A 27802-nucleotide genomic window follows, 5' to 3' on the forward strand; every position below is an offset into this window, starting at 1 on the left:
TGCATGTATTTGATCAAAAATACAGTAAAAACTGTAAAATGTTATTACAATATAAAATAAAGATTTTTATTTTAATATACTTTAAAATATAATTTATTCCTGTGATGCAAAGCTGAATTTTCATCAGCTCTTAAGTGTCACATGATCCTTCAGAAATCATACTAATATGCTGATTTATTATCAGAATTATAATTATTTTTTATTATTTGATAAGTTAAAAAGAACAGCATTTTTCAAAATATAAATCTTTTCTAACAAATCTGTGCTATCACTTTTTTATTAATTTTACACATCCTTGGTGAATAAAAGTATTAATTTCTTTAAAAAAAAAGAAAGAATAAACATTTACTGACCCCAAACTTCTGAACAGTAGTGTTTATTGTTGGAAAACCTCTCCATTTTAAATAAATGCTGTTCTTTTTAACCTTTTATGATCAAAGAATCATGAAAAAAGTGTAACAGTTTCCAAAAAAATATTAAGCAGCACAACTGTTTTCAACGTTGATAATAAATCAGAATATTAGAATGATTTCTGAAGGATCATGTGACACTGAAGACTGGAGTAATGATGCTGAAAATGTAGCTTTGTATCACAGGAATAAATTACATTTTAAAATATATTCACATAATGCAGTTATTTTAAATTGAAATTATATTTCACAATATTAAGTTTTTTTCAGTATTTTTGATCAAATAAATGCACCCTTGATGAGCAGAAAAAAATTCTTTAAAAACCATTAAAAACTCATCCCAAACTTTTGAGCAGCAGTGAATGTTTTATAATGTGGCAGAAACAAAAAAACTCAAAATTGCAATAAAACATAATTGTGACATAAAAAAGGAACTGCCTTTCAAAACTTTTTATCCAGTGGCAGAACTTTAATATAACTTTCTGACTTTCATAAAAGGTAAATAAAAATATAATTTACATATTCAATACATTTCAATGCTAAATTAAATGTTAAACCAAGAAATGAAGATGTGCTTCTGTGGTTTTGCACTTAAAAGTTATCACTCATTGCATATTTACCATTACACCGCATATCTTTTTAATTTAACTTTTTTTAATGAAAAACAATGTTAACATTAGTTTTGGCGTAGTTATTGTCAAATCATACAACAAGTTATACATTCAAAAACATCATTCATTTGTAATATGTCACTTTACTGATATTAGAACATGGAAACAGATTTAAAGCTCTATGAAACTGCTCACAAATAATTAAATACTTTGATATGTGTCTATGTTTAGAAAATAATTTCTATTCTTTTATTCTTATTTTGGTTTACAGGTGCGGAAATGTTAGAGGTCAAATACTACAAACATAGAATATGGTAAAACAATAGCGCAGTAATCTCCACAAATTTACGGAAGTCCATACTGCAGAAATTCGGGCCTGTTCAGAATGGAAAAATACTGTACTGCGTACTGTGCCTCAGTATGTTTAAAAGAATAATTCACCCAAAAATGAAAACTTGCTGAAAGTGTTCTCACCGACAGGCCATCCAAGATGTAGATGAGTTTGTTTCTTCATCAGATTTGGAGAAATGTAGCATTACATCCTTGCTCAGCAATGGTTAGTGAATGGGTGCCGTTAGAATGAGAGTCCAAACAGCTGATAAAAACATCACAATAATCCACAAGTAATCCACACCACTCCAGTCCATCAATTAACATCTTGTGAAAACAAAAGATGCATGTTTGTAAGAAACAAATCCATCATTAAGATGTTTTTAACCTCAAACTGTCGCTTCTGACCAAAATAGTCCATAATCCATAATAACGTGGAAAAGGTCCATCTCCGGTTGTCTCTCACACCAAAATCCACCCACATGTTTGTTTAGAGCTGTTTTGGCTTGTAAACTGTGCTTTATCTGTGCAGATTTATCTCCTGATTCAGATTAGATAACTTTTTTACTGGAGGAAGCAGCATTATGGACTCGTATTTAAGCAAAAAGCAACAAATTCTTATTGAATTTGTTTCTTACAGACATGCGGCTTTTGGCTTTATAAGATGTTAATTGATGGACTGGAGTGGTGTTTTTATCAGCTGTTTGGACTCTCATTCTGACGGCACCCATTCACCGCAGAGGATCCATTGGTGAGCAAGTGATGCTACGTTTTTCTAAACCCTGATGAAGAAACAAACTCCTCTTCTTGGATAGCCTCACAGTGAGTACATTTTAATTTTGAGGTGAACTTTTCCTTTAAAGGGGTCATCGGATGCCCATTTTCCACAAGTTGATATGATTCTTTAGGGTCTTTATGAGAAATCTATAACATACTTTGATTAAAATTTCTCAATGGTAGTGAAAAAAACACTTTTTACCTTGTCAAAATCAGCCCTTTTTAGAGCGAGCTATTCTGTTGCATGTTCCTTTAAATGCTAATGAGCTCTGCTCACCCCGCCCCTCTCTGCCGTGGGATGATGAGCCGTAATGTTTACTTTAGCCGCGTTTAGCCGTGAAACTTGCTAACTAGAACATTATTAAGAAAGGCCATTTGCAAAGATGCATAAAAAACCCATACTTATTTCTGCTGTGGGTGAAGCTGCATCACGAATGATTCGCACAAACATAGACGCATGTGTTGATCGGGATTGGTGCTTTCCTTTTAAAAAACGAAAGTAACGTTAATCCTCTGCATCTTCAGCGTCTCAGATGTTGGGAGTAAATGAGGACTGCTATGTTCATTATTACATCCAACAACAGAACACCTCAGTCGCTCAATCTGAGACACCTGAGTCACACAATGGCGATCGGAGTCGGACTGTTTTTAGCTCGGTGAGGGCGGGTCTAAGGTTAGGCGCTCATGTCAATCAACTATCGTGGGAGTGGCCTCTGTCTGTGTGCCATCACACCCACAAGAAGCTGAGAATGAACTGATTTTTAAAAGGGGATATTACTTCTAAAGATTAAAAAAAAAAAAAATACCACTGAGTGGATCTGTATCATTGTAGGGTGGTTGTGTACACAAACTGCCAACACACATTGCTGTTCAAACAACATGTAAAAGTGAGTTTTGCATCCGATGACCCCTTTAACAAGCAGACACACACAGATGTGCAAAATATGCATACTTCACAAACAGTATGAGTAGTTTTTCGAACATACCACTTGTGGCTCCTCATCAGAACATTTCTAGCTTTCAACACTGAAAACACGTAATTTCTTCTGAACTGAATGTATTTTAGCTGACCCAGGCTGAAGGGACCCACTGCGGCTCGATGTCCAGTTTGTCAATGAGACTCAGCAGCTCTGAGACGCTCTTTTCCTGCTCGATGTTTGTGATGATTGCATCGAACAAGTGACCGTAGCTGTGCTCCATCTCACGCACTTTCTCCACCGTCTCCCTCACATCCTCGGGCTGCACAAAGAAAATAAAATGTTAATTTTGTCAATTTTTTAAAGAAAAATGTAGCGTGAAAATAGTTTATTATGTGGTTTCCCATTATACACATCATGGAACATCATTACATGAAACTGTTGATCTAGCAGTCTAGGTTTGGATATGCTTAATGAATTTATGTTTCTTGTGTTCTCAAAAACCTTTTGTTCTAAAGGCTTTTAATTAAAATGCATTTTGTTTATTTTTTTTTTTTATATTTTGATTGGATGAATTTAAAGCAGCACTTTACTTGGTATATAGTAAAAAACCTGGTATACATAGTCAAAAAATCTGATTAACGTATATGTATATATAAACTGTATATATAAATATATAGTTGACTGCTAGTGTAAATGTCTAAAGGAAAAATGTGTATGATGAAGACCATGTGTTTCTTCACTCCTCTGGTCAGCAGGGTGGAGAATCGCTCCTGAGGAGGAAGAGGAGGATGAGAAGGTGAAGAAGGAGAAGGCCTGATGAAGATGATGTACGGTTTAAGATCTGAGGAGCACAGCACTCGCAGAGACTGAGAAATACAAAACACAAATGAACAAATGAAATGGAAACCAGAGAAAGAAACAAATACAAAACAAAATAAAATCTAAATGTACTGAATATATTGTAATGTTCAGCAATCTGCAGCAAATACCAAAATCCTACAATCCTTACAAAGGTCACAATTTAGATTATTTACCTGGCAATTAAACATTAGCTTACAAATTGGCATTACTGTACATGATATTGTATTTTTTGTTATTTACTTTTTTGTAATTTGACTTTTGTTGTACAATATAGGCTAACCATTAAGGTGACAAATTAATGGAGAAATCAATGGAAATTAATGGATACATTCCAATATGATGTAATAAATCCCACTGCTTCTCATTTGTAAAGTCAGATTTCTCAGTATTCTGTTCTAGACATAGATTCTAGATGTTTTAATATAAATTTTCATATTTTTACAAGATGTTCTATCATCTTGTCCCTCAATAACGTTAAATTGTAGATGAAACATCCATCATTACATAAAATAAAAGTCTCGTTGTTTTACAGCACCATTAGTCTTTTTTTTGTTTCTTCATCTTAAATAACTACAATTAAATGTTGTACTTGGCAGGTTTTCCTAAATTATCTCCAAAATATAATTATTTTTTAATAATAACTAAATCAGGCCAAACTACAAGTCAGAATTCCAGCAAGAAAAGTACAAAACAAACACTGGGTTAATTTATTATTTTAATTTAGTTTAGTTAAAAAAAAAAAATAAAAAAAATAAAATGGAACATAAACCCCCAGTTTCACAAACAAGGATTAAGATTAGTCCAAGACTAAAATATAATTCTGAACTGTTTCAACTGAAAGAAACTTGCACTGATTGATCTTGAAAAGTGTCAGTGCCCTAGTTTTGTCTCAAGATGCACACAGTAACGTTTTTAACATTCACTTTTTCTAAGGCATGTTTATAAAAATTACTTTACTGTCCTAATTGAACTATGGCCTAATCCTGGCTTAGTCTAAGACCTGTCTGTGAAACCAGTCCATAACGACAAAACCTAATCTAAAATATTACATAATAATATCTTAATGATACTAAAATAACTGGTTATCGAATAGATTTCCTGGCATCATTCAGTCGTTGTGTTGGGCTTGTCGAGATCCAAAAACTGATCAAATATTCAATAGCACCACCATGTTACACTTTCCCAGAGAATCAACATTCACTTCATAAAAAAATACTTCATCTTTAAGTAAACATTATTTTACATGATGAATATTGGATTTTAGCAGCGCCCTTGTTTGGTAGAAAAATCACCTGATAAAAATGTACACAAAGATGCAAACAGAAAACAAGAGACAGTATCAATTGTAGTTGCATTTAATAGAGTCATAACTATACAAGTAACAAGTTTATACAAAATGAAAAACAGTCATAAAAGGCCTCAAAAAACCCAAACATGCATCACTTCTACAAATCCTCCAAGTGATATTCCATGTGCCATTTCTTGAAGCAGTTACGTGACGACACAAAGCACAACGCCACCTTGCAATGGGAGCAGAATATAGGAGTCTTGACTTTATTTCCCTGCAGTTTGCACATCACACAAACTCGCCTCCCATGCGTAGCATCAGAACCGAAATACTCCGGATAGCATCGCTCTGTATGGGCAGGAGAGGCTGGCGGAGACGACTCTGTGTCGGACGGCGAGTACGCATTCGTTTCATCAAGGGTTGAAGGCACGTGTGCCGACTCCTTTGCGCCGGATGTTGAAGGATCTTTGGGAGCTGAGGGATTCCATCCTCTGCCGGCACGAGCGAGTTCAGAAACAAGCGTTTCCCTAAACATTTTATGAGTGAGCGGGGTCTTCCTCTCAGCTTTCGCCAATTCTTGGTGAAGGATGAAACTGTTGACCACTGCGATGTCGAGAAAATGGAAGAAGAAGGTCTTGTACCATTTTGTGGTTTTGTGGAGGACGTTATAGTACTCGATGAGGGAATCTGAGAAATCAACGCCTCCCATGCATTTGCCGTAGTCCTTCACAGCAGACGGAATGGGAATTAGACGTGTTCTCCAAACCCCATCGGAACCCTTGGCGTTCCTCGTGACCGTATCCCCAGTATACGCCTTGTGAATTGAGGAACACATGAGGACCTCTCTCGCATCCATCCATTTGATGAACAAAAGAGGACCTTGTCGACACCAACGGATGGATCCCAATTCAGATCTTCCGCTCAAGTCATTGACCTTCGGTAAACTGGCGGTATGGCGCAATGTGCCACAAGCGAGGACGTTGTTCCGCAGCAAATCCAAGAAAAGAGTCGAGCTGGTGTAGAAATTGTCCATGTATAACCTATAACCCTTGCCGAGGACTTTGACATCCAGTAGTCTCATTACCGAATCGTACCCGGCACCTTTCCCCGTCGACGTCGAAGTCTTTCCTTCGTACACGAAGAAATTCCACGTGTACCCGCAGGACGAATCGGCAAGAACGAAGAGTCTGTAACCCCATTTAGTTGGTCTGTCATTCATATATCGCTTAAATCCAATCCTAGCTTTGGTAGCGACCATTCTCTCGTCTACTAAAATCTCTCTGTTGGGGTGAAAGTGTTTCCTACATGCTGAAAGTACATCGGTATACAGAGGCTTGATTTTAAGCAGTCGGTCGTAATCCGCAGTGCCTTTCTTTTTATTGTTCTCCTCGTCCTCCTGAAGATCACAGAAGTGAAGATTCCAGGAGATGACTTGAAATCTTGCTCGGGACATGATGGATTGTGGGTACGAGAAATTGTACATCCGTTTTCTCGCCCAGTAGTCCGCAATGGACTTTGCCTTCACCAGCCCCATGTAGACAACTAAAGCCAAATATGAGTAGAACTCAGCTATGGTTAGAGGTACCCAGACAAACTTCTTTCCAGATTTCGCTCTATTTTCAGCATTGCTGTTGGTGTTTCGAACGATCGTCTTGACTGCAGAATTGGTGAAAAAGAGTTGGAACAACTGTAAGGGTGAATACTTTGCATCTGCCGTCAGCTGCGGACCTGGTGGTCGCTTGGGAGAGAAATTGGGTAGTACCGGTTCCTCATCCTCATTGGTGATGTCGAGCCACTTATCTGGCTTGCTCTCAACTTTCACCCAAGGTGAATCCAAGGCAGAAAATGACCTGCCACTGGATTGCCTTTTGGAAAAAGAAGTTGCAACAGGCTTACATTTCTCTTCTGGCTTAGCTTCAGAAGTGGATGCAAGTTTGGCATTGGGTTCAGACTTGGTAGAGAATACGGGATTGGGAGCGGGATCTAAACTTGGTGCCGGAATGGGATCAGAGATGGTTAAGGGAGTGGAACTCGCAGCTGGTAACGGATTCGAGTTGATTGTGGGAGTAGAATCAATAGTTGGTTGAGGTGTGAGGTTGGGTATTAAGGGATGCTTACGTGGCCGGCCTCTCCGTCGTGGTAAGGTGGGTGCGGGACTTGGGGTGGGTGTGAGAGTGGAAATATGGTTGGTTGTGGGCTTGGCCTCAAAAGTGGGTGTGAGAGTGGCTTCAGAAGCAAGAACAGACATGGATATAGAGAGTTTGTCTATCGGTCCTGATGATGTGGGTGTAGGAGGGTTGCCTCCTCTTGGTGATTGAGCTGATGCAGGTGACTTTGAACGATCCGGACTTTCCAAAAGAGGGTTCCAATCATCAGCAGAATCAAGACTGTAAAATAAAACAAACACCTTATATGGATGGACTCAGTGGCCATAATAACAACAACTGAAAACAACTAACATCTGGGTTAACGTTATAAAGTCTTACATGAAATATACGTTTATTGAATCTGTAGACAAAATGAGTAAATAAATAACATTGGATGTGTTTTTGATGAGTATCATATTTGATACATCAGGCTTTTATTCCTCAAACAGTATGATATAGGAGATACTTAAAGAGAAAATAACACCTTAAATGTATTCAGAGGGTCAAACTGAACAATAATATGCAATATGGTGTAGGTCCTGATATTTATATGGCCAAAATGTATGCTGAAATGCAGATAAATGTCAGCAGTCACTCTATATTGTAAGATATTATGGCTTTTAAGGCATTTAAGACCTTTCCAGGACATAAGGGTGTGCAACACTGATAAAAATATTTTCATATATTTGGGGATTTTGTTGATTAGACATTGGACAATGTTTTGCTAAGCAGGTTTTTGAATGCATTTACAACTGTATAAATAATGCTATGAGGTTGCTTCTTATCACATCTTTAAATTATTAAATTAATTAAAAGGTACCAGTACTTTACATATGAAAGTAAAACAGCAAGTAGATGGTGGCATGTCTTTTGAGTCAGTTGAGTCATTCATTCAACCGATTTGTTCGAACAGCTGATTCATTCAAGTGTCTCCTGTCTTTATAAATGGATCATTGAATCAATAATTAAACTGATTCATTTAAAACGCTAATTCATTCAGTAATGAAGCACCGCTGTGTGTTGCTTAGAGATGCACAAGGATTCAGCTGTTGTTTCATTTGGAAAATTAAAATGTTTTGCTAAATAAAGCAAAAATATATTGAATACATACAATTTATTGATTGTTTATTGATCTGTTAAAATAATATCACATTTGCACTTGTGCTGATATTTGGGAAAAGCACTCTTGCACATAAAAGAACAAGCTCACACATCTCAACACGTTTCACAGATTATTTAAATCAAACACAGAAGCGCGCAAAATGTGAAATCTTTAAGAGTTTTTAATCATCTGCAGAAACCCTTCAAATGACCGAAGCTCTGTTTTTATTGTAGAGGGCAAAACATATACTGCAATGCAACACAATGGAAATTGAGAGATGAACAAATAATTGTTCCTCCAAAGCCTGATGGATCAAATTTGATACTCACATTTGAACATAATACTTCTATCTAGCTTCAGTCCAGTAAGTGTTCATGTTGAAATATTACTGATATAACCCTTCAAGAATCTGCAAGGTTTGTATAGTTAAAAAATAAAAAAGAGAGATAAATAGAAACAGTAAGCAGTTGCTTTCATTGTATAGAATTTTATTGTGTTTAAAAAAATAAAAAAAAGCAGCTATGGCTGTTCACACACATTATGTTTTTGCATTCTACTCAATGGATGCCTTTGACCACTGCGATCATATCTTGCATCTTTTGCAAACGTATCTCATGACGTTTTCTGTGTTAATGACACTAAATTTCAAAAACTACAATAAATGCAAGACTTCCTTACTCACTCTTCTTCCCACAGTTCCTCTTCCCTCCCCGAATCACTGATCTCGTCACTGTCGCCATCAAGGTCACTGTCGGCCCGAGGCCTGATGGGTGCAAGATTAAGGTTGGTATCAGATGTCGGCTCAGCAGTTGTTGTAGAGGTCAATGGTTTATCGATGCTTATAGAGCTGGCCTGAAAGGTTGGTACATGATCAGAAGTGTCTATGGGTGCAAGTTCAGGCAGGAGACTAGTTTTTGAGGTGTGCTTCAAGGGCCTGTCTGTCAATGGAGGTGATGTAGATTGAGGGATTGGGGAAGAGAGTCGTTGCCTCTTTGCATTTGGTGATTCTGAACAAACTAGGCTTTCTTCCTCTGTAATAGGCCATTCTTGAATTGCATCCACACTGTAACACAAACCAAATATACTTTATTATGCATGCATTCATTAAGCACAATTTTACACTACCATTCAAAAGGTTTGGGGACGGAAAGCTTTTTAATGTTTTCGAAAGAAGTCTCTAATGCTCACAAGGCTACATTTGTTTTGTGGCAATTGTGAAATTTTGAAAAATAATATTATATTTTAAAATAGCGGTTTTCTACTGAAATATATTTTAAAATGTAATTTATTCTTGTGATGCAAAGCTGAATTTTCAGCATAATTACTTTCATTTAATGTAATTTATTTTCATTATTATTTAACGTTTATTTCAAAAATAAATATTTTGTAATAAGTGTGTGTACTGTCACTTTTGATCAGTTGTGCCCTTGCTAAATAAAATATTAATTTCTTCAACAAAAAAAAAATCAAAGACAAAACAAAGAAAACAAAACTGAACGATTGAAATATGTCCAGGTCTGATTACTATGGAAGCCATAGAAAAAAATAAATAAATAAAAAAGGAAAGGTAACTGCATTTTTTTAATCTCACAATTCACATTTGTTTCTTACAATTTTATAATTCTTTAAAAAAAAAAATTCTTATAATTTTGACCTTTTTCTCAGAACTGTGAGAAAAATTCAGAATTTGTCACAAAAAATTTGTAAACGTGAACTCACAATTGTAAGTGTATAACGCGCTTATATACAAATATAAACTCGTAAATATAAATATATAAACCTTAACATTTAAACTTTGTGGCAGGACTAAACAGAATTACGAAATGTAAACTCACAATTGAGATATATAAAAATTTCAAATATTGAGATAAAAATTTGCAATTACCTTTTTTATTTTTTATTTTGGAGGCAGAAACAGGCTTCCATTCATTACGCTGTAAACCAATTTATTTTATTTTATTTACATTAATTAATTTACTCACTTCTCTTCCCATGGTACTTCTTTCTTCACTGACTTGACCTCACTGGTGTCTCCATCTAACAGAAGCCCCGTTGATGTGGGTGTACAGATGAGGGTAGCTATCGGTGCCTGATTGGAGGCGGGTGTAGAATTTGGGCTGAGTTTAAATGTGGAAGCGGGATTAGAGATGAGTATGGGCGTAGAATTAGGGGTCAGTTTAATGGAGGATGAGGCATTGGTGAGGGCTATAGGAGTGAAATTAGGGCCAAGCGTAATGGTGGATGTGGAATGAGGGCCGAATTTAAAGGAGGAATTAGGGATCAGCGTGGCATAAGGAGGGGGTTTAGGCACTATCGTGGGATACGGGGTGGGTTTAGGAAAAAGTTTGGCTTTTGTTTTGTCCTTAGGTGGTCTGCCTCTCCGTCGAGGTAAGGAGATAGCCGGGGTGCTTTTCGGCATGCGGGCTGTTGCTGGTGCTGGTGCTGCTGGAGAGGGTTTCAAGGCATTTTTAGGTGGCCGTCCTCTCCGGCGTGGTAAAGACGATGAAGGCGAAGAGGATGAGTTCCTCTTTAGTTTTGAACGCCTGAGAGGCTCCCATTCTTCAGACGAATCAATACTGTAACATATAATGAATACACTTAATATGCACTGCACGAAGCGGTTTATTGTGCTTCATTAAACTTTAGGCAACAGAAAGCATAAGTGGGGAAAAACTGATTCATGATTGGAAACAATACATGCATTGACTACAGTGCTTGCAAGACTGTTTTGTTATGCTTTGCTGTATCATTTAATGTTAATTCAGCTCAAAATTCTACCATTGAAATATTTTTTTTAGAAAATTGAAAATCTAACCAATTAGAAATCTTCTCTGTCTGTCATTGATTTTTAATTTATCATAAAACAAGAAAATGCATTCTGCTGATTATCTGCACTATGTCTGGCAATGCAATATTTTGAAAAAGCATTTCAATGACATCGCCATCGGGATCTTCTAATGAATAGCTTGGACAAACAAGGTCAAAATTCGGCTTCAAGAAGCATCTTCCCCCATTAAAAGCTGCATGTTTTTTGCCAACAGCACGTACATGCACAGCTCCCATAGCAGATTGCTATTTTTGTTGCATAGCAACAATGTTTTACCAGTGTCAGACCCTTTTGAAGACTGGGAAATTGACTGCTTTCACCATGCATTATAGGCTTTCTTTGGCACAGATGATCATTGCATCTTTTCCCAAATATAAATAATTATGCACGTTAGCTCATATAAGAATTACTGCCGTTTTAAACATTTGGAATGGTGCGAATCAACATGCACATCCCCTTTTATAATATTCAATAGTCTTGTCATAGCAATGAACCATAATCTTTAATATTAGGTGACTGGACGTTAAAATTCTAGCGAGCATTTAATTGGACAAAAAATAAGGATACGCCCCTGAGTGCAAGATGATGTCATTTAAATTATGGACGTTTTCCCGGTGGGAAAATTGTTATAATTTAACATATATACATACACATACATATAAATATATATATACATATGCATATATAACGATTATTATTAATAGTGTATTAGTGCATTCGTTTCGATTTAATGGGGTCTTTATTATGCTTTGGCGTCCTGCAAGCACTGTTTCGCCTATCTAGCTTTAAGAACTGAAAGCTGCATTCTGCATTAAAGCAATAAAAGCATATTTTTTCTCCCCCACAACAGGTAAAAAACGCTACATATTACGTATTACTCACTCTTCTTCCCGCGGTTCCTCCTCCTCCCCCGAATCGTCGAGCTCGTCGCTGTCTGACAGAGGTTTGTATCCAACTTCAGTGTCGCAATCGTCTATTACGCACTCGATTTCATAAAACATTTGCCTCTTCGCTCCGACATCCTCTGCCGATGCCATTATGCGCAGAAAAGGCGAAGAAAACTCAATGCAATTTCCTCAAACCCGGTTGAGACGCTGCAGAACATGCACGCAGGCTCACAGCACCAGAGAGCTTTCTGCACAAATCCCGCCTCCCACCGCTGCGTAGGGATTATCCCAGTCTCTGATTGGAGGACAATCTTGAGTGACGTGCACACGAACGGCTGAGATCATCAGTTATGCGACGTGAAAAGCAGACCCTTTTATTTGTGTTTATAAGAACCAAACATATAAAAAGCTCTTGTTAAAATTAATGTCTTGACTCTTGGTGCTTTTTTGTTTGTCTGGTCTTGGTGGTTGTGTCATATTGTTAAAATGTTTTGCAATGAATATCTTCTTTTTTTTAATGAATACAATATTTCGATTTTACTGCTCTCTTTTCTTATATTACTGCATATAAGAAAAACAGATGAAGTTAAGAGACAACATCAGCTACAGATTTCACATTTTCATCGCTTTTTTTTAATATATACTTTTTAAATATTTTTGTATGCACTTTAATCAATGTGACCCTGAAGTAGCACATGTATATTTGTAGCAATAGCCAAAAATACATAGTATGAGTCAAAATGATCAATTTTTCTTTTATGCCAAAATCATTATATTAAGTGAAGATCAAAGATGTTTTGTAAATTTCCTACCGAAAATTTATCAAAACTTAATCTTTTATTAATAATATGCATTGCTAAGAACTTCATCTGAAAAACTTAAAAGGTGATTTTCTCAATATTTAGATTTTTTTGCACCCTCAGGCCACATATGGTACTATCCTAACAAACCATATATCAATGGAAAGCTTGTTTATTTCAGCTTTCAGATGATGTATAAATCTCAATAAAAAAAAGCCTTATGACTAGTTATGTGGTCCAGGGTCACAAATATAAATATGTAAATTCCCTTGTTATCTCATATTTGTCTGGTCATGTAATTTCTCAATTACACTTAATTGTTATTGCACATTGTCTATTATTTATTACTTTACTGACCTTTTGCTTATTTGTATTTATATCACACATGGCATACAGCAAAACAATTCCATGCATGTTGTACTTGGTAATTGGCATTATTGGGTTCTTACGCCATCTTACCCTGGGCTGAAGACAGAGCAAACAGATTTTTCCTGAGTTGACAACCTGTCTGACTGAATCCATGTTTGTGCCGTACAGATTTTGTTCAAACTCGCCCGACTCGATGAATTTCCCTGCAGCCAAGTCAGATTGAAAGCTTTGTCGTGAAACAAAGTTGTACTCCCTGCCGTTCACCTCATGTGTGCGGGGGTTTCGTGTGGTGTCTGTAACATGTTCAAAATCACAAATAAGTACAATAGATATGTATAGACAAAATATTAGTCTGTTTATAAATGTATGTCTGTTTGTATGCGTTAATTAATGGTTGCATATGCAACCTTGTCTAATGTTTTATCAGCTGTTTGGGCTCTCATTCTGATGGCATCCATTCACTACAGAGGATCAATTGGTGAGCATGCTGCATTTCTCCAAATCTAATAAAGAAACAAACTCATCTACATTGGATGCCCTGAGTGTCAGTAAATTTTAACAAATTTTCATTTTGGGTGAACTGTCCTTTTAACAATTAAACCATTGGTTCTGTTCCAAAACTTATGTTAAACAACTTTATGTCAAAGCTATAAAAAGCATAATCTTACGTGGAACAGCACCGGTGAATCGGTCAGGCTGTAACGACAGCAGTCTTTGTCTCAGTTCATCATGTCCGCTGTTGGGTGGACCAATCAGGGCGATGGGACGCTTGCGGTTGGGCGACTGATGGTACAGTGCCACCTCCTCATAGGTCAGGATATCCTCACTGTGATGCTCTAAACAATGACAAATATTCATTACTGGTGAGTTTTTTGCCAATTATAAATGTCATTAGTCATTACCAGGGCTACTGAACTCAACATGTGTTTTCAGAGAACAATGAATTTCCATAACATTCAAACGGTAAATGCTGGATGCCAAAAACTAAAGGTAAACCTGTCTGCCTTCTCAGCATGTCTTCTGCTTTTAAATGCAAATTGCAACCTGGCTGTCATTGTTCTGTCTTATGGCCCATTTTCAGTCGGGAGAAGCATGCAGGACAGGAGAAAAAACTCGCTATCAGTTAACGACCCTTACATTCTCAGCTTTTCACACACACAAAACCATTCACACCTCAAACCCATCAGCTGAATCAAATTCACACTAAACGAGTGGAAAAATGCTCTATACTTGCACACAAGTCATAGCCATAGGATCGTTTGGATTTGAACCTTTAAACACCCATTCAAAACACTCCAGCAACACACTAGAAGCAGTTCAGAACACCCAGCAACCACATAGCAACACACTAGAAACCACTTAGAACACTCTAGCAACTGCATAGCAACACACTAGAAGCAACTCAGAACACCCTAGCAACCACATAGCAACACACTAGAAACCACTCAGAACACTCTAGGAACTGCATAGCAACACACGAGAAGCAACTCAGAACACTCTAGCAACTGCATAGCAACACACTAGAAACCACTCAGAACACTCTAGCAACTGCATAGCAACACACTAGAAGCAACTCAGAACACCCTAGCAACCACATAGCAACACACTAGAAACCACTCAGAACACTCTAGGAACTGCATAGCAACACACGAGAAGCAACTCAGAACACCATAGCAACCACATAGCAACACTACAAACAACTCAGAATATCCAAGCAACTGCATTGCAACACTAGGAGCCACTCAGAACACCTTAGCAACCACACAGCAACACTAGTACAAACCAGTGAGAACACCCTAGCAACTGCATAGCAACACACTAGAAGCAACTCAGAACACCCTAGCAACCACATAGCAACACACTAGAAACCACTCAGAACACTCTAGCAACTGCATAGCAACACACGAGAAGCAACTCAGAACACCATAGCAACCACATAGCAACACTACAAACAACTCAGAATATCCAAGCAACTGCATTGCAACACTAGAAGCCACTCAGAACACCTTAGCAACCACACAACAACACTAGTACAAACCAGCGAGAACACCCTAGCAACTGCATAGCAACACAATAGAAGCAACTCAGAACACCCTAGCAACCACATAGCAACACACTAGAAACCACTCAGAACACTCTAGCAACTGCATAGCAACACACGAAAAGCAACTCAGAACACCATAGCAACCACATAGCAACACTACAAACAACTCAGAATATCCAAGCAACTGCATTGCAACACTAGAAGCCACTCAGAACACCTTAGCAACCACACAACAACACTAGTACAAACCAGCGAGAACACCCTAGCAACTGCATAGCAACACAATAGAAGCAACTCAGAACACCCTAGCAACCACATAGCAACACACTAGAAACCACTCAGAACACTCTTGCAACTGCATAGCAACACACAAAAAGCAACTCAGAACACCATAGCAACCACATAGCAACACTACAAACAACTCAGAATATCCAAGCAACTGCATTGCAACACTAGAAGCCACTCAGAACACCTTAGCAACCACACAACAACACTAGTACAAACCAGTGAGAACACCCTAGCAACTGCATAGCAACACACTAGAAGCAACTCAGAACACCCTAGCAACCACATAGCAACACACTAGAAACCACTCAGAACACTCTAGCAACTGCATAGCAACACACGAAAGGCAACTCAGAACACCATAGCAACCACATAGCAACACTACAAACAACTCAGGATATCCAAGCAACTGCATTGCAACACTAGGAGCCACTCAGAACACCTTATCAACCACACAGCAACACTAGTACAAACCAGTGAGAACACCCTAGCAACTGCATAGCAACACACTAGAAGCAACTAAGAACACCCTAGCAACCACATAGCAACACACTAGAAACCACTCAGAACACTCTAGCAACTGCATAGCAACACACTAGAAGCAACTCAGAACTCCATAGCAACCACATAGCAACACTACAAACAACTCAGAATATCCAAGCAACTGCATTGCAACACTAGGAGCCACTCAGAACACCTTATCAACCACACAGCAACACTAGTACAAACCAGTGAGAACACCCTAGCAACTGCATAGCAACACACTAGAAGCAACTAAGAACACCCTAGCAACCACATAGCAACACACTAGAAACCACTCAGAACACTCTAGCAACTGCATAGCAACACACTAGAAGCAACTCAGAACACCATAGCAACCACATAGCAACACTACAAACAACTCAGAATATCCAAGCAACTGCATTGCAACACTAGAAGCCACTCAGAACACCATAGCAACCACACAACAACACTAGTACAAACCAGTGAGAACACCCTAGCAACTGCATAGCAACACACTAGAAGCAACTCAGAACACCCTAGCAACCCCATAGCAACACACTAGAAACCACTCAGAACACTCTAGCAACTGCATAGCAACACACTAGAAGCAACTCAGAACACCATAGCAACCACATAGCAACACTACAAACAACTCAGAATATCCAAGCAACTGCATTGCAACACTAGGAGCCACTCAGAACACCTTATCAACCACACAGCAACACTAGTACAAACCAGTGAGAACACCCTAGCAACTGCATAGCAACACACTATAAGCAACTAAGAACACCCTAGCAACCACATAGCAACACACTAGAAACCACTCAGAACACTCTAGCAACTGCATAGCAACACACTAGTGTTAATTTCGTCACCTATTTTTAATTTAGTCTTAGTCTTAGTCTTGTGCCAAATGTCCTTGTTAGTTTTAGTCATATTTAGTCATTCACATATCTTTTTTTGTTAGTCAAGTTTTAGTCGACTAAAAGTCTCGTCATTTTAGTCTAGTTTTAGTCAAAAGAAAACTCAAGGTATCTTAGTCAAGTTTTAGTCGACTAAAAGTCTTTTAATTTTAGTCTAGTTTTAGTCAAAAAAGAACTCAATATATTTTAGTCTAGGTTTAGTCAAAAAATTGTAGTCTTTTTTTAAAATAACACATTATTACTGAGATTATTACTGATACACATTTCAGTTAAAAAAAAGTGTTTCACATATCTCAAACATTGGTTAAATGTCAAAATTACCTGACAAAATACACTTGTTGAATGATTTTTGTTGAATGCAAATGTTAAACGTGTCTGGTTTTCAATTTCTGATTTAGGAGACACATTCACAAATGATTAACCCTTTCAGTGGTGAGTTTAAAATATTCTAGCGGACCCCTGAGAGTGAGTTTTTTTTAAGCGACAGTTTTTTTAGAACGTTCGTCCTTATTGTTTCCATGGCGACGCATCAAGCTTGTCACGTGACACAACACAGACACAATAACACTGTATGACAGATAGATCGCTTTTATTTCGTTTTTCCTTTTTTATCCAGAATACTCACACACTTGCTTACCATGCCATGAACTATCTAATATTCCGATTCACAAATATGTGTGAATTAGTATGTTTCGTCGTTTAAAACCCTGTATAAATGATCTGGATCGTAATCTGTAACGTGAGATGGGCGCGGCCATGTTTGTTCGCGCTGCCGTTCAGAGTCCTGTCAGCCGTATTTACAGCACATACATTCATCCGTTTCTCCCGAAATACATGCAAGTAAGTGGCTGGTGAACTAGAAGAGGAATGGAGTGAACTTTTTAGTTACTAAGCCTATGTGTATGTGATATGAATAAAACACATCGGCAAATTATATTTGAATAGATTGTTATTTGCTGCTTCCATAGACCTATGTGTGTATTTTACAAACTCTAAATGTCTCCTTTTACTAGTACTTATGTGTATTTAAATGTCTGAAACCTAAAATAAGCGTTATGTGGTTAAAAACACTGCATAGTTGTGATTATATGACAAGAGCAGAGCTCGTCCGTCTCTGGCTCAGCGGCGCCAGCCAGCGCGCCAAAGCGCAGTTTGAATATTTTAAAGCCGTAACAGCTGATGAAAAAGCAGAGACGATTGTAGACGAAAATGAAGAGAGATTTTATCTTAGTTTTTATTTTATGCAAAACATTTTCGTCTCGTCTTTTTTCGTCAACAATAATGCATGTTAATTTAGTCTTAGTCAGCGTTTTTGGACAGTGGTGCAGTCTTGTCATCGTCTCGTCTTAGTCATGAAAAAAAGGGTCGTTGACGAACATATTTCGTCTCGTCTCGTCTGACGAAATTAACACTACAACACACTAGAAGCAACTCAGAACTCCATAGCAACCACATAGCAACACACTATAAACAACTCAGAACACCTTGGTAACTGCATAGAAACACACTAGAAACCACTCCCAACTGCATAGCAACACTAGAAGCAACTCAGGACACCCCAGCAACTGCATAACAACACTATAAACAACTCAGAACACCCTAGCAACTGCATAGCAACATTAGGAGCCACTCAGAACACCATGGCAACTGCATAGTAACAGCATGGCAAACACCCATAGCATTCTAGCCATGTTTTACTAGAAATGATGACTAGCAAACTGGTTAGATACCAGGAACAATTAATTTAATAAAGGATACATTTAGATTTCTTGACTAGAAATTCAGCAGATACTCACCAATATTCTTACTAGGGTTGAACAAGAGTTTATTCCTTTGCTTTTTGCTTTTCTTTGCACACCAAAGTTTCCCTGAAAAAAGAAGAATTATTATCAGTGAACTTTCCACACAAAGATCAACAGCAAGGATGATAAAAGCTCTAAGAAGCAGTTCAGATGTACGTTTGTGTCTGTATACAATTTTTTTCTTCTGGCAGGAAGTAAGTGAGTTTTAGACAGACAAGGTCCAGCTCACCCTTAAACTCTTGATTTCTGTCTGTGATGGTTTTCTTCATGGCTTCTCTGTGCTGTTGGAAGCTCTTCCCTTGAACAAATACAATATTTGATGACCACTGATGATATTGTCTTGGTGCTGCACCACACATACGGTACTAGACATGCAACTATTAGTTAGAAAAAGACTATATTATAACATTGTACTCACTGAACCTGAGTTTAAATTAATTAGGCAAATAAAAAGTGAAAGAATATTTGATTGAGTGTTGCCCTATTTAGCAAAAAACTATTTTTTTCAATGGATTTACATTGCATTTTTTCTGTCTCTATCCTGTAACTCATCAGACACTATGGTAAATTTACTCACCAGGTATAAGGCCAGCGAGGGGCTTCTGGTCCTCATGTCCGTCCTTGTATGCCTGCCACCAGTTGGGGTCGTCCTGGCTAGTGACGTGAAGGATGTCTCCCTTTTGGAAGGACAGACCGAGCTCTCTGCATGGCACATATGGGTCGTCAGATGGGTCATAGCTGAAGTTTGCCTTCACATGCATCTGGAAAGAAAGAGAACGAGAAGGAGAAGTGAAGGACACTACTAATTACTTCATGCATAGATAAGGCAATCCCAGAATGCAATGTGGCAAGAAGACCACAAGGGTTTAAAACAAAGTTGAAGACAAGCCTAGAAAAGGTGGCACACGTCCAAACGAAAGAATGAAAATAAAGAAATTAAAGATTAAGTCATACCACAGTTGGTCTGTGAAGAGATATTTTGTTTTGAGAGTTTGGGATGAGAAGAAACGTGAGGGAACCGTGCATGCAGGACTAGAGACAAACAAGAAGAACATAGATGTAAACTGATTTTATTTTTTTGAAAGAAGGAAATAAATACTTTTATATAGCAAGGTAAAGACATTTATAATGCTGCAGTAAATTATTTCAAATAAATGCTTTTCTTTATGTTCATCAAAGTATCCTGAAGAAATAAAAATGTATCATGGTTTCCACAAAAATCAAATGTGAAGCAGTTTTTAACATTGATAATAACACTAAATGTTACTTGATCAGCAAGCCCAAACTTTACATCAACAAATGATTATGGTAAAATGTTTCTAAGGGTTCAGGACTTTCTGGATCTCACCAGTATGTTGTGAACATCATTAACACTTTTTCCACGAACTGAAACGCTGTTGATCTCCAGGATTTCATCTCCTTCACTGAGCAGGTTGCTTTTCTCAGCCGTCCCACCACTCACTACCCGACTGACGATAACGCGGTCATCTTCGTTCCGCACTGTCACACCCTAAACATGTAAAAGACCAAATATACAACAAACACATTGTCAAAAACTACAGTAACGCATTCAATGCTGCCCATAGAGATTATATATATAAATTAACAACTTTGAAACTTACCAGAGGCATGTCACGTGTTTTCTCCAGGGAAACCAGTTTGGTGGTCTTTTCATCCTGGTCCACAGATTCAATAGTTTCGAAATCCAATTTCTGCTCAGCGATACAGTCATGAGCTTCCATCAGGGCCTGAGGAAGAGACACAAACATCAACATTGGTGAATGGAGATGTCAGCAAAAACTGGAATGATCCAGAACCCGTTAGCAACCTCATAGCAACACCATGGGTAGCAACCACCCAGAACACCCATGCATTTGCACAGAGACAAAAACACTTATAGCACTTCAACATCTACCCAGCAACAACTTTGCAACCTCCCAGAACGCCATAGCAACAGCATAGCAACATTTTAAATGTTTAGAGTACCTTAATAACTGCATAGCAAGACCCTAACAATCACCTAGCAACTCTTTAGTAAACACAGAAAATATAGCAACTACCTAGCAACAGCCAGAACACCATAGCAACTGCATAGGAATATTTTAAAACACTCGGAACTATTAAGCACCTGCACAACACCCTAGCCTAGCAACCACATACCAATTCCCTAGCAAGCACAGAGAAGAACCTAGCAACTCCCTTGCAACCACCCATAATAACCACATAGCAGCATTTTAAAACTCATAGAACACATAAGACACTGAACATATAGACACTGCATATCAATACCCAAGAAACCAATCAACTCCCTATCATATACTAAGAACACCCTAGCAATCATCTAGAACACAATAGCAACCACACATTTTAAAACACTTAGAATACCTTAGCAACACAATAGCAACCACCTATCAACTCCATATCCAACACAGACAACACCCTAGCAATAGCCTAGCAATAGAACTATTTAACACCTGCATAGCAACATCCTAGCAACCAACATATGGATTCCACAATAAACACAGACAACATCCTAGCAATAGCACAGCAATTCAGAACACCACAGCAACCACACAGGAACATTTTAAAACAATTAGAGCAAGTTAACACCTGCATAGCAACACCATAGCAACTGACTATCACCTCCACATTAGATACAGAGAACACCCTAGCAACTACCTAGCAATAATCTAGTGATACCCTAGCAACCGTCTAGAACACAATAGTAACTACACCACAACATTAAAAAAAAAAACAGAACACCCTAGACACAGCATAGCAACACCCTAGCAAACAACTATTCATTCTATATCAAACACAGAGAACACCCTGGCAATAGCCAAGCAACACAGAATACCACAGCAACAAAGTAGCAACATTCCTTAGACACTGCATAGCAACACACCAGCAACCAGAGAACACCCTAGCAATAGCCTAGCAACCCAGAATACAACTGAGAACAACCACATAGCAACATTTAAAAACACTTAACACTTAAAACAACTTAACCTGCATAGCAACACCCTACCAACCACCTATCAAATCCCCACTAAAAAAAGAACACCCTAGCAACTATCTAGTAATAGCCTGGTGTTGCCCTTGCTATCACCTAGAACACCATAGCAACTACATTGTAACATTTTAAAACACTTGGAACTCCTTAGACTCTACATGGCAACACCCTAGCAACCAACTTCATATCAACCACAGAGAACACTCCAGCAATAGTCCAGAAACCCAGAACACAACAGCAACTGCATATCAACATTTTAAATTACTTAGAACAAATTACCACATGCATAGCAACACCCTAGAAACCAACATATCAAACACAGAGAACACTCTAGCAATAGCCTAGCAACCCAGAACACTGCAGCAACCACTTTGCAATATTTTAAAACACTTAGAACAAATTACGACCTGCATAGAAACACGCTTGCAACCACCTAGCAACTCCTTTATAAACACAGAAAATATAGCAACACCCAGAACACCATAGCAACTGCATATCAACATTTTAAATGAACACCCTAGCAACCAACTATCAACATATCAAAAACAGAGAACACTCTGTGCAAGCAATAGCCTAGCAACCCAGAACAGCACAGCAACCACTTAGCAATATTTTAATTTAAAAACTAGAGCAACTTAACACCTGCATAGCAACACCCTAGCAACTACTACAATGGCCTAGCATTATAGTGGCAACCTTAATGTAAAAATTAAGTTATGCAAAATTACTGTATGTATTGAAAACACATGCCCTCAAACACTGCCCTAAAAACGTAATTTAAACAAGCAAAAAGTCAAACTTCTTTAAACTGAGAAGTACCAGAACAAGTTCCCGCCCATTTCATTTAACCCAAGACTCTGTCCCAGCTACAGGATTGGCGCTTTACCTTACTGAAGGTGACAGGTGTCTCGTACCTCACTATAATAACCCCTGGCGACATCAGTTTCTGCCAAACACGACCCACAGCTTAACCTGAACGTAAACCCGATCCTCCATAATCTCCCACAGTGCTGTCAATCATCACATCACCTCTTACCTCCTCACGCATTCACACTGTATGAAGAAAAACAGAGCCACACTGTTTTAAATGGCCATCAGGATGCCCACAGCGTGTGTGGTGACAGACCACAGCGGGAGGGCTGAATATCTGCGGGGAGGGGAGTCATCTCGTGGCGTGTTCTGTGGCAGGTATCTGTGTCTAAGGCCGTTAATTGGATATAACCTGTGGTGTGTACAAATAGACACCCGGGGAAGTTGTTTTCACGCCCTTGCTAGGGTTTGATGTGGGCCTGAATATGTTACACACTAAATCAAGTCTGATTCTTTGATCAAATGACTGATTGGAAATTTTGTGCATCTGCTTCACTAGTTCAGGCGTGCTCTGATATAGATACAGACAGGAGGATAAACGCTGACAACATTGTGAGAATGTTCCTTGTTAGCTTGGTTTATGCGTTGAAAAGTCTGGCCTTTAGAGACCTAACGTTTCTGCATTTTTATTGCTGATGTCAAAGACTGTGTGTCCAATCAAACTTCAGTAAAATGATGAATCTTGCGTGAGATTCATTTCTCATGATTTACCTGCAGGCGTGGTGACATCAGCAGGCCTGTGAGTTCTGTGGCTTCAGTGTGTTTGCTAGACTGCAGGACACTCTCCACCTAAAGATCAAGAACAAGTCAACAACACAGATGAGAAAAGAGTTTCACCTAGACCTGTACAGCATCACTATGACTGTTGCTTATTAGAGTAACCTGATGCAGACAGTCCAATACTTCATTACATTTTTATGCACAGTTTGCACAACTCAAATGTCCCAGCTGAATTTACTGCAAATGAAAAAAATAAAATAAAATTTGGTTAGGAAAGAATAGTTTAGCCCTTAGGGCATCCAAGATGTAGAGGAGTTTGTTTCTTCATCAGATTTGGAGAAATGTAGCATTCCATCACTTGCTCACCAATGGATCCTCTGCAGTGAATGGGTGCCGTCAGAATGAGAGTCTGAACATCTGATAAAAACATCACAATAATCCACAAGTAATCCACACCACTCACCACCATCAGTTAACGTCTTGAGAAGCTAAAAGCGGCATGTTTGTAAGAAACAAAAGCATCAATAAGCCATTTTTAACTTCAAACTAGTCCATAATCCATAACAACACTTTCTCCAGTGAAAAAGTCTATCTCCTGTTGTCTCTCACATCAAAATCCACAAATATATTTGTTTAGAGCCAGAGGCGGACAGTAGTGAAGTATTTTACTCTTTTACTCTTCACTCAATTTAAACATATCTGTAGTTTATCAGACTGTTTTTCTTTGGAAAACATTTCTTCACTACATTCCAAAACATAATGTCATACTTTTTACTGCACTACATTTCATAGATAAAAGTTGTTGTTTGTTTTACTTTTAATACTTAAGAACATTACAAATGTAGTACTTTTTATACTCAAGTAAATCTTTTAGATTTCTAATGTGGTTAAGCATTAAATTATATTTAATATGAAACGTAGTGCAGTAAAATCTACAATATTATGCTTTGGAATGTTGTGAAGTAAATTTTTCTAAAGAAAAACAGTCTCAGATAAACTACAGACACATTTTAAAAGTACTTTTATAGCAGGGTAAAGATACTTTACTATTGTCCATCTCAGTTTAGAGCTGATTTCTCTCTCGATTCAGACCAGACCATTTTTTCACTGGAGGTAATGTTATATGGATTATGCACTTGAATTTTAACCAAAAGCAACAGTTTAAAGCTAAAAATGCCATAATAATGATTTGTTTCTTACAAACATGCAGCTTTTGGCTTCTCAAGATGTTAACTGATGGACTAGAGTGGTGTGGATTACTTGTTAATTATTGTGATGTTTTTATCAGCTGTTTGGACTCTCATTCTGACGGCACCCATTAGCTGCAGAGGATCCATTGGAGAACAAGTGATATGATGCTACATTTCTCCAAATCTGATGAAGAAATAAACTAATTTACATCTTGGATGGCCTTAGAGTGAGTAGATGTTTTAGCAAATTTTCCTTTTTGGGGTTAACTATTTCTATGATAGATTTTCCTAGTCTAAGAAACATCCAATCAGTCCACAATGGATTAAAAATCTGACTGAAATATCCTGTTTCCAAATGAAATATCACATTAAAAAAAAAAAAAAAAAAAAGGCTTATGAATGTGATTTCATGTTGAGTATGTGATGAAACAGTTTGCTAACACCTCTCTGCGCTGCATTACACACCTAATCAGCACACACACATGCAGTGACTGTATTAATCCATTAGATCTCATTCTGGCCTCCAGAATCTAGTCGTAGTATCTTGTCTCAGTCCATAAGCCAATGGCGGATTACAAACCCAGCTTCATCCAGCTACATGCTTTGGCACAGGGCAGATCAGCCAATTACCATGTCCTTATTAAGCACTTCAGACGCCTTTGCTCAAGTACAATGACTACAAATACTCAAAAAAGAACAAGTTTACATATATATGTGTACAAGTTTGCAGGATTGTAGCATGCATGGGATATCTGGAAGACCTCACAAGTGTGCAGTATGCACATATGATAGCACACAATGCAATGTGTTTGACTAGACCTTCAATTTCCAGTATATGAGCTGGAAGTAAATATCTGTTCTCTTTTGGATTTTAGAAAACATTCAAATGTAACATTTCCATGATGTTTAAAAAAATTATAATTTGAATTTTGCCTTAAAGGGATAGTTCACCCAAAATCTGCTTACTGACCAGGGCATCCGAGATGTAGGTGACTTTGTTTCTTCAGTAGAACACAAACAAAGATTTTTAACTCATGCCGTTGCTGTCATACAATGGCAATCAATGGGCACCAAATCTTTGAGAGTACAAAAAACATACACAGACAAAACCAACTTAAACCCTGTGGCTCGTAACGATACATTGAGGTGTTAGGACACACAACAATCGGTCTGTGCAAGAAACTGAACAGTATTTATATCATTATTTATCTTTAATCCACCGCAACATCGAACTGTATTGAGTGCGTTCACAACAGCCGGCGCGTGGTGCGTCAACGTGCTCTGGCAATGTGGTTGGTGAAAAGTCAACACTTCCAGATGAGTTTGCATAAAGAAACAGAATCGTTTAGTTTTTATTCGGTTGCCAGAATCAGGATAAGCACAAGTAATTACCATTTTGAGAGGCAATGAGTGACAGATCACTTCCGTAAGTGCATCTACTATGGCAGATCAAGTAGACGCGTCAAGCGCCGGCTGTTGTGAACGCACTCAGGACAGTTGAATATTGTGCTGGATCAGAGGTAAATAATTATATAAATAAATGTTCATTTTTTTGCACAGACTGATCATTTTGTGTCTTAAGACCTCAATGTATCGACACAAACCACAGGGTTTATTTTGGATTTGTCTGTGTATGTTTGTTTTACTCTCAAAGATTTGGTGCCCATTGACTGCCATTATATGACTGACAGACTGCAACGGTTTGAGTTAAAAATCTTGGTTTGTGTTCTACTGAGGAAACAAAGTCACCTACATCTTGGATGCTCTGGGGAAAGCAGATACGCATCCATTTTAAATTTTGGGGTGAACTATCCCTTTAACATTCACATAATCAAAATTTTTTGTTTTAAATTGTGTCTGTCTATGAGACAATTTAGTTCTCTTTTTTCAGGATGTTCAGTGAACATTCCCATAATGTCGGAAAAAAAATTAAGTTCAGTCAACTCAAAAAAGTTCAGTCAACTTGAAATGTTAAGTTGTACTAAGCGACAACTCATATATTTGAGTTGATTAAAAAAAATTGGGTTTGTTAAACTTAAAAGCTATGTAAGTTACCAAGCTGCCTTAAAATTTTCAGTTGAATCAACCCAAATATCTAAGTTGTCACTTAGTACAACTTCACATTTAAAGTTGACTGAACTTAAAATTATTTTAAGTTGACTGAACAAATTGTTTTTCACAGTGCAGAATATTCCCCTAAGATTTGCATAACCAACCAATAAATAAATATGTATTTTTAATGTTAAAAACATTCAAAATGAACATTTTTATAACTAAACAGAAACGTTAACAAAACATTTTTATAATGTTAAGCTAGTATTTTGTTCTGAGTATGTCAGTTATGGAGCTGAATGTTGGACTGGTAGTGTGTTGTACCTCGTCTCTGAGCTGCTGTGCGTTTGCGGTGAGCGGGAACGGCGGGCAGAGGCGTCTCATGCTCTGAGCCACGCTGCGGTGCATGATGAACGCCTGTTGGAAATCCGACTGCAGCAGCAGCTCCAACAGCAGCTCAACGTCCTGCTGACTCTCAGCATCTGTCAGACGCAGCTGCAGACGCAGCAGAGAGTCAAGCAAATCACCCAGCTCTGACAACACAGAGAGAGAAAGAGAGAAATAAATTGGTTGTTAATGAAATTTACAGCCAAAAAATATGAACTGATACATTTAATAGACTTTTCCAGTCACTTCTGTTTACTAAATAAGATAAAACATGCACTGCCTGGATGAAGACAGCTTATTTATTAGAAAAAAATAACAACCCAAAGATTTAGATTAAAAGCTTTTAATTTTATGCAAACTATTTAATTACCATAAAAAAAGTACACACTTCACCTTTGAGGCTTTTATATGGTATACCATTATATTTGCCCCCAAAACATTGGGTAAATTCCACTTTCAACCCACACTGTGAATGTGAAATGAAATATCAAATATCTAAATCACTACCAAACATTATCTTGTGTTTTACTCAGCGAGTAAGCCGTTTTTATCCTAAGGGATCCAAGTGCACTTCTTACAGGGACAATCCTCCTGGAGAAACATGAGGAACCTGAGGTTAAGAGTCATGCTTACGAGTGTAGAGGTGAACTCTGGAGATCACTGGAGTTTAGTTTAAGCAGCAT

At 37.9% G+C, this 27802-nt stretch overlaps 2 protein-coding genes across 2 annotated transcripts; both read right to left on the minus strand.

Moving 5' to 3' along the window:
- Positions 1 to 878: 878 nt before the first annotated feature.
- On the minus strand, positions 879 to 27802 carry LOC141295360 (protein PALS1-like). Its single transcript, XM_073826572.1, has 15 exons — positions 27753 to 27802; positions 27698 to 27710; positions 27513 to 27585; positions 27057 to 27265; positions 23482 to 23559; positions 20510 to 20635; positions 20236 to 20397; positions 19842 to 19919; positions 19465 to 19648; positions 19117 to 19185; positions 18882 to 18953; positions 13998 to 14165; positions 13420 to 13622; positions 3774 to 3914; positions 879 to 3367 (listed from the first exon to the last, which is right to left on the minus strand). Exons 1-15 carry the CDS (start codon positions 27800 to 27802, stop codon positions 3191 to 3193), a joined length of 1803 nt encoding a protein of 600 aa, XP_073682673.1. The 3' UTR covers positions 879 to 3190.
- On the minus strand, positions 3788 to 12373 carry LOC141295572 (uncharacterized). The gene is made up of 4 exons (XM_073826805.1): positions 12156 to 12373; positions 10429 to 11022; positions 9129 to 9509; positions 3788 to 7584 (listed from the first exon to the last, which is right to left on the minus strand). The coding sequence occupies exons 1-4, from the start codon at positions 12308 to 12310 to the stop codon at positions 5355 to 5357; spliced, it is 3360 nt and encodes a 1119-aa protein (XP_073682906.1). The 5' UTR covers positions 12311 to 12373; the 3' UTR covers positions 3788 to 5354.

This window comes from Garra rufa, chromosome 21 (genome assembly GCF_049309525.1).
Source record: "Garra rufa chromosome 21, GarRuf1.0, whole genome shotgun sequence".
Lineage (NCBI taxonomy): Eukaryota > Metazoa > Chordata > Actinopteri > Cypriniformes > Cyprinidae > Garra > Garra rufa.

Bases quoted from the DNA above. Each gene is read 5' to 3' on its own strand.
- LOC141295572 (XM_073826805.1), bottom strand. From the start codon at position 12,310: ATGGCATCGGCAGAGGATGTCGGAGCGAAGAGGCAAATGTTTTATGAA. The intron at 11,023-12,155 runs GTGAGTAATACG...TATATGTTACAG, and splicing joins GAGGAACCGCGGGAAGAAGA to TATTGATTCGTCTGAAGAAT. The intron at 9,510-10,428 runs GTGAGTAAATTA...TTTGTGTTACAG, and splicing joins GAAGTACCATGGGAAGAGAA to TGTGGATGCAATTCAAGAAT.
- LOC141295360 (XM_073826572.1), bottom strand. From the start codon at position 27,802: ATGCTGCTTAAACTAAACTCCAGTGATCTCCAGAGTTCACCTCTACAC. The intron at 18,954-19,116 runs GTGAGCTGGACC...TTCTTTTTTCAG, and splicing joins CAGAAATCAAGAGTTTAAGG to GGAAACTTTGGTGTGCAAAG. The intron at 14,166-18,881 runs GTGAGTATCTGC...GTCATTGTTTAG, and splicing joins CAACCCTAGTAAGAATATTG to AGCATCACAGTGAGGATATC.